At 54.1% G+C, this 7,013-nt stretch overlaps 1 protein-coding gene across 3 annotated transcripts; it reads left to right on the top strand.

Moving 5' to 3' along the window:
* Window positions 1-1,282: 1,282 nt before the first annotated feature.
* LOC123148922 (auxin response factor 18) lies at window positions 1,283-5,379 on the top strand. Of its 3 annotated transcripts, none has more exons than XM_044568444.1 (4): window positions 1,283-1,712; window positions 1,863-3,145; window positions 3,351-4,276; window positions 4,950-5,379. In XM_044568444.1, the coding sequence occupies exons 2-4, from the start codon at window positions 2,039-2,041 to the stop codon at window positions 5,020-5,022; spliced, it is 2,106 nt and encodes a 701-aa protein (XP_044424379.1). In that variant the 5' UTR covers window positions 1,283-1,712; window positions 1,863-2,038; the 3' UTR covers window positions 5,023-5,379. The 3 variants fall into 3 exon arrangements, with proteins under 3 accessions (XP_044424379.1, XP_044424381.1, XP_044424378.1); XM_044568446.1 differs by having other exon boundaries at window positions 1,283-1,766; XM_044568443.1 differs by having other exon boundaries at window positions 1,283-3,145.
* Window positions 5,380-7,013: the final 1,634 nt, after the last annotated feature.

Below are 7,013 nucleotides of genomic sequence, written 5' to 3'. Positions count from 1 at the left end.
ACTTCCCTCCTTCAATTTTCTAAACTCACTATGCTCCTTAATTTTGGAGCTTTTCCATTCCATTGAGGTATTCAATTTTGGATACGATTTTGACCAAGTCCATGATTTTTTAAGTCAATTGGCAGCAAATGGTCGATAAAAATATATCAATTCAGCGCACCCTCTCACCACTTAGACAACACACAGGCGCGGAAAATTTTCCCACATAAGTATGGATTGATTAGCATATAACACAGAATCACACCAAAAAAGACCCACCAAAACATTGTATTATAAAAAAAGAAAACACGCTCCATCATCTTCCCCACTCGACAAACCAAATGCTCCCTCAGTTCCAAAATATAAAAGGTGCATTTGATGTTTGAAAGGCAAATCTCTTCAACTCTGACCAAAGTCGGAGCGAAAATTATGGACACTCACAATACTAGATAAATAAAACATAAAATTCATTTCACGATGAATCTAATGACACCGATTCGATATTATGAACATTTATACATTTCTCTACAATTTTGGCCAAGCCTAAAGAGGTTTGGTTTTTCGAAAAACTAACACACGTTATATTTTGAAACAGATGGAGTAATAATAAATAAATAAATAAATAAATAAATAAATGAAAATCCAACAACATCGACAGCGCAGCAAAGCGCGTCCAATCCTCCTGACAACGATGCCGAAAGTGCCTGGAGCTATGAAGTTTGTCCCGAAATCATTTCGTCTCGATTGTGGAATTGATTCTGTCCAATGGCCTGAATTTGTTTTGCGTCTAGTTGGAAGCTCAAGCAAGGAAATTGCGGGATTTTCGTTGAAATTTTTGCGTGCCAACAGCAAGTATGAGATGCAAAAAGCATGGCACCGAAGGAAGAAGTGTTGTGCGGCATGAGCAGCGAGGCAGGCAGAAGCGAACAAGCGAGCGTCACATGCCGACAGGGCCGCGCGGAGGACTGATGAACGCGTCGCACCGCGCCACCGTCCCCGGCCGCCTCGCCCGCTCCCGCTTGAACCAACCAACCAACCAACGAGCGAGAGCGAATCGCCCGCCCCGACAAAACAATCTCCCGATCCCATCCGACCCGATCCCAACCCCAACCCCGCCCACCGGCTGCCGTTACCCCTTTATTTTATTTTTCCTCACAAAAAACGGCTGCCGTTACCCGCCCGGCCGTTGCATTATTATCAGCACTCCTATAGTTGGTGCCATGAGATGAGAGTATCTTGATTTCCATGCTTTCCCGATGAAATAACAGGCAGTGCGTGATGGAGTGATGGATACTCCTCCCCTCTACTCCCACCACCACCACCACCACCACTAATGATGTGATGATTAGCTAGGCCCGCCGCTAATCCCGTGGGCAAAAATAGCCGGATCAGCTGGCGAGGCAGGCAGTGGACTAGTGTTAGTAGAGCACCTTTTTGTGCTGGGAACTCAACTCAACTGATCCGATCCGAAAAGCAATAGTAGTTTATTCATATTCATTCATTAAGCCGCTCATCACAAAGTATAGGGTAGTACCACTCGCCTAATCCGCTCCCCTTTAGCCCTCCGCCCCTACCCTATTTAGCCCGCGTGTCAGCTGCAGTCTGGAGGAATCTGCCCTGCTGCCCTGCTGCACCTGAGGGAGACTGGAGAGGAGGCAGCCGAGCGCGCACAGACGGACCGCTTCGTCCTCGGCTTGGAGGGATCTGCTGCCGCGCCTGCGCCGCTTTCAGAGGTGAGCGACTGGTCGACGGACGGACGGATGGATGGATGAATCGCGGCGCTGTCGGTCGGGGCTCGCTTTCCTTCCTTTTCCTCTGCGGCAGCGCCCGTCTCTCTCTGACCCCAAAATTCCCTCTTTCTTTCTCGTGTGCCTTTCGCCCAGCCTTTCTCAGCGAGCTGCCTCTGCTCTGATGGTGGCGGTGCTGGCGGCGGCGGGAAAGCTTCTGGCGGTGGGGGTTAAAGGCGGGGGGGCTGCCTGATTCTGCTGGGATTGTTCGCTTTGCGCTGCTGCTGTGCCGGGCGGTGCGGTGAGAGGAGGAGGAGGAGGAGGAGGAGGGGATGATTACGTTCGTGGACTCGGCGGCGGGGGAGCGGGAGAGGGGGGACGGCCCGCGCTGCCTCGACCCGCAGCTCTGGCACGCCTGCGCCGGCGGCATGGTGCAGATGCCGCCGCCCGGCTCCAGGGTCTACTACTTCCCGCAGGGCCACGCGGAGCATGCGCAGGGCCAGGCCGGCGCCGTCGACTTCCCGCCCGGTGCCCGGCTGCAGGCGCTCGTCCTCTGCCGCGTCGCCGCCGTCCGCTTCATGGCCGATCCGGACACCGACGAGGTCTTCGCCAAGATCCGCCTCGTCCCCGCCCGGTCCCAGGACGCCGCCGACGCCGACGACGCCATTGCCGCCGCCGCCGCGGCCCAGGAGGACAAGCCCGCCTCCTTCGCCAAGACGCTCACGCAGTCCGACGCCAACAACGGCGGCGGCTTCTCCGTGCCGCGCTACTGCGCCGAGACCATCTTCCCGCGGCTCGACTACTCCGCCGACCCGCCCGTCCAGACCGTGCTCGCCAAGGACGTGCACGGCGTCGTCTGGAAGTTCCGCCACATCTACCGCGGCACGCCGCGCCGCCACCTGCTCACCACGGGGTGGAGCTCCTTCGTCAACCAGAAGAAGCTCGTCGCCGGGGACTCCATCGTCTTCATGAGGACCGAGAACGGGGATCTCTGCGTCGGCATCCGCCGCGCCAAGAAGGGGCGCATCGGCGGCCCGGAGCTGCTGCCCCCGCCCTCGCCGGCGGCGGGCGGCAATTACGGAGGGTTCTCCATGTTCCTCAGGGGGGAGGAGGACGGCGGCGGCAACAAGATGATGGGGGCGAGGGGGAAGGCCAGGGTCAGGGTGCGGCCGGAGGAGGTCGCCGAGGCGGCCAATCTCGCCGCCAGCGGGCAGCCGTTCGACGTGCTCTACTACCCGAGGGCGAGCACGCCGGAGTTCTGCGTGAGGGCGGCCGCGGTCAGGGCGGCGATGCGCACCCAGTGGTGCCCCGGCATGAGGTTCAAGATGGCCTTCGAGACGGAGGACTCGTCCAGGATCAGCTGGTTCATGGGGACTGTGTCGGCCGTGCAGGTGGCCGACCCCATTCGATGGCCCAATTCACCTTGGAGACTTCTTCAGGTACCACATCTCCACTCCTCCATCACTCATCTCATCTCTAGTTGTATTAAATTGTGTACAAATCCACCCTCTCAAGGACAGCACCACAAGATTGCATTCCATCTATTGACTGGGATTGACTGGGAGTAATTGAATTGATTGCATTTGACTGTCAAAATGCTGAAGAATTCTTTCTTGTCTTTGGTACTATGGCCTTGTGCTGCAGGTGACCTGGGATGAACCGGACCTGCTGCAGAATGTGAAGAGGGTGAGCCCATGGCTGGTTGAGCTGGTCTCAAACATGCCGGCCATTCACCTCGCTCCGTTCTCGCCGCCCCGGAAGAAGCTCTGCGTTCCGTTCTACCCCGACCTCCCGGCCGACGGCCAGTTTCCAGCCCCGATGTTCCACGGAAACCCACTCGGACGCCGCGGCGGCGTCGGTCCGATGTGCTATTTCCCGGACGGCACTCCTGCAGGCATACAGGGAGCCAGGCATGCTCAATTTGGTATACCTTTATCAGATCTCCACCTTAACAAACTGCAGTCGAGTCTGTCACCGCACGGGCTTCACCAGGTCGATCACGGCGGGCAGCCGCCGAGGATCGCCGCTGGGCTCATCATTGGTCACCCGGCTGCGCGAGACGACATCTCGTGCATGCTCACCATTGGCAGTCACCAGAACAACAACAACAACAAGTCAGATGTCAAGAAGGCTTCACCCCAGCTGATGCTCTTTGGGAAACCCATACTCACTGAGCAGCAGATCACTTTAGGTAACTCTGGGGGTTTCTCTCCATCTGCTGCTAGGAAGAGCTCCTCTGAAATGAGCGCCGAGAAGTCGGCGAATAACTCTGATCTTCCAAGCCCGCAAAGCAACCAGAACGGCACTACGAAGAACTTGTCCTGCGGAGGAGTTCCATTGTGCCAGGACAACAAGGTACTCGATCTCGGGCTGGATATCGGGCACTGCAAGATATTCATGCAATCAGAGGACGTCGGGCGCACGCTTGATCTCACCGCTGTTGGTTCTTATGAAGAGTTATATCGCCGGCTTTCTGACATGTTCGGCATGGAAAAAGCCGAGCTGATGAGCCATGTTTTCTACCGTGATGCAGCCGGGGCGCTCAAACACACTGGAGATGAACCTTTCAGGTTTGTATGATTTCAGATTAAAATGTACTATGTTTCTGTTCAGGCATTAGGTTACTCGTTTCATTTCGTCTTTTTAAAATGCTTGGTAGTCATTTTAGAATCAGTTAGGTATTTGGTCACATCCACTCTTCAAAAGTAAGTGGCAGTTTCCTAATATTCCATTAGCATTGTTGGTTAGAAACCTCCAGTTTGCGTGTTTATTCCACCTAACATCGCACATCTGTTGACCTCAACATCACCAATTTAAACCCTGCATCTATTGCAAGACCTCGGAAATGGCCACATTTGTATCGGTAGTAGCGGATTTTCTTCTAGTACATCCAAATCGACGTATCTTCACACACCGAAACTCTAGGTGTTGTTGCCTTGGAAGCATCCTGCTCCTTATGGTACTTTGACTTTACGAGTTCCCACCGATGATCACTAATGTTTCCTTACTGTTGAAGGAAACATCATCATCTGCTGCAAAAAAAAAAAAAAATCTCTCTTTCTCCATTTCTTGTTCAGACTAGATACTAACCAATTTATGAGTTCTCTCCGATGACCACTAATGTTTCCTTACTGTTGAAAGAAACATCATCTTCTGCTGCAAAAGCATTTTTTATGTCTTTCTCCATTTCTTATTCGGACGAGATACTGACCTATTTAGCAAACTTTGCTGTGAATTTTGCAGCGACTTCACGAAGACGGCGCGTAGGCTGACGATACTTACGGACACGAGCGGCGACAGCAGCGTAGCGAGCTAAGGGGGGATGAGGAAGGAAGGAAGCTCTCTCGCCACTTGTACGTACAGCCGGGTCGATGGCGGCGCGGCGCAGCACGGTGGCGGTTCTCAGAGAGCGTAGATAGCGTGTACGGGGCGGCAAATTCCGCGGCCTGGATGGATGCAAGTCAAGAAGCACCGCCGGTGCAGGCAGCTTCAGTTTTTCTCCGGTTATTAGAGAGCTCCCAGAATGGGACTGGTGATTGTTTGTGTGGTGATCCGTGAACAATTTTCTTCTTCTTTTTTTTCCGTTGTGTTGGCTAGTACCACCCATTGTGATGATGTTAGCAGTAACTCTGGCCCGGAATCCATGGCGGCTCCTTGCTGCAATTCCTGGGAAGAATGGGTCTCTGAATCTTCTTTTGTTCTGTGAAAACATGCGTGTGGTCCGTCGGTGTCGGACCCAAGCACAAAGCAGAAGAGAGACATATATGCTGTTGTTCCATATGGTGCGCTGGATCCACGGCGAGGTGGTGGTGACTGGTGGCGGTGGGAGACGTGGACATGGCTGGGATGGGTGCCGGCCAGCTCTCCGGTTCCTTCCACGGCGTGATGTGAACGGGTGTGGAGCGAGCGCGTGGTGTCCGCGTCCGTGTCTGTCCGTGTGGTGGCGATCTGGACTGGAGGGATGGCAAAGCGGGGCAAGCCAACAAAGGCGCCTGTGGTGGATGGAGCGCGACGTTTGCTGCCGCTGCTGTGCTGCTGCCATCCTCGGCCGCTTTCCGTTGCGACGGCGCTTTCCTGACGGGACATGTGTGTAGGCCAAGGCTCGGGGAGTCGCTGACCGGCGTTGTCATATCTTGTTCTTTGGCTGCTGTGGAATGTCGGTTTTTACCTTGAAACCAGCTAGGGTGTGAGGTGTGAACCGCCTCTCTTTTCATCCCTCTCGTGTCGCCGCCTCGGCCGTCCCTCTCTTCTTTGCTATTTTGTCGTCTGGCACATAACCTGCAACTCTTTTCTACCCTTGCCGCGTCGATCAGACATCCATCCAAGGACGAGGGATACCGGTACTACCTGTCTGACCGTCGATGAGCACTTTTAAATTACCGTCATCCATCCAGACACTCCCTTCCTCCCGCTGCTTCCCAACCACTTGACGCATCCTCGCCCCCTACCCCGTATATGGCCATGAAGCTAAAAATATGAGTGAACGCATAGCTTTTTTTTTCGTTTGTACATAATGGCATTTCATGTCTGTACGCGCTGGCCGGGCGCGCGCCTACCGCTTAGTACGTGTACCATCTCCGGCCGGTTGCTTGCTGCCTCGACCCGGTAGCTAGCTGCTTGCTCGCTCGGACATATCCTGGCTACGGAGTACGGGCGGGCGGGTGCGTGCGTGTGAGCGCTCCCGTGTCTTCTTTGGCTAGTGCCGGCTTGGCACGTCGGGTGTACGGCGAGTCGCATTTCTTATCGAAAAGGTAGCGCTATCAAGAAGAGGCTAAATTTCGTGTTTGGACCCTTTTCTGAAATTTATTCGAGATTTGACCTCAGTTTAAAAAAAATTCAAGATCTAGCCTTTTTGCTACCGCCAGGGACCTTGACGGTAGGGTTGCATGCTCTACCATCAAAAACCTCCTAAATATTAAACATAGTGCGTTCTCGTGCCTACCAGCCAGCCAGGTTGTGCAGGCTACCGCCAGCCAGGTTGGCGTTAGCGATGTTTCCTACCGCCAAAGTCTCTGGCGGTAGCCTGTTAGACCCTACCGCAATGAACTCTGTCGGTAGCAAAAGGGTCAGATCTCGAATTTTTTTCAAATTAAGGTCAAATCTCGAATAGGTTTAGAAAAAGTTAAAACACGAAATTTTGCCCCAAGGAGAGGTACGTACCGGTACCGGTACCGGGTGTGCGCCACAGTAAGGGACAGCAGGTTTTTCTGACGTCCCGGCCGGCTGCAGCACTGTTGGAACGCCCAGTTCGGATCACATGGTCGCCGGCGCCGTGCTCCTCTTCGTACATGCAAAGTGCGCCATTCC

This window comes from Triticum aestivum, chromosome 7A (assembly GCF_018294505.1).
Source record: "Triticum aestivum cultivar Chinese Spring chromosome 7A, IWGSC CS RefSeq v2.1, whole genome shotgun sequence".
Classification (NCBI taxonomy): domain Eukaryota; kingdom Viridiplantae; phylum Streptophyta; class Magnoliopsida; order Poales; family Poaceae; genus Triticum; species Triticum aestivum.
The sequence above is the reverse complement of the archived record's forward strand: the minus strand, read 5'-3'. Positions and strand labels throughout refer to the sequence as shown.

Bases quoted from the DNA above. Each gene is read 5' to 3' on its own strand.
- LOC123148922 (XM_044568444.1), top strand. From the start codon at position 2,039: ATGATTACGTTCGTGGACTCGGCGGCGGGGGAGCGGGAGAGGGGGGAC. The intron at 3,146-3,350 runs GTACCACATCTC...CTTGTGCTGCAG, and splicing joins CACCTTGGAGACTTCTTCAG to GTGACCTGGGATGAACCGGA. The intron at 4,277-4,949 runs GTTTGTATGATT...TGAATTTTGCAG, and splicing joins ACTGGAGATGAACCTTTCAG to CGACTTCACGAAGACGGCGC.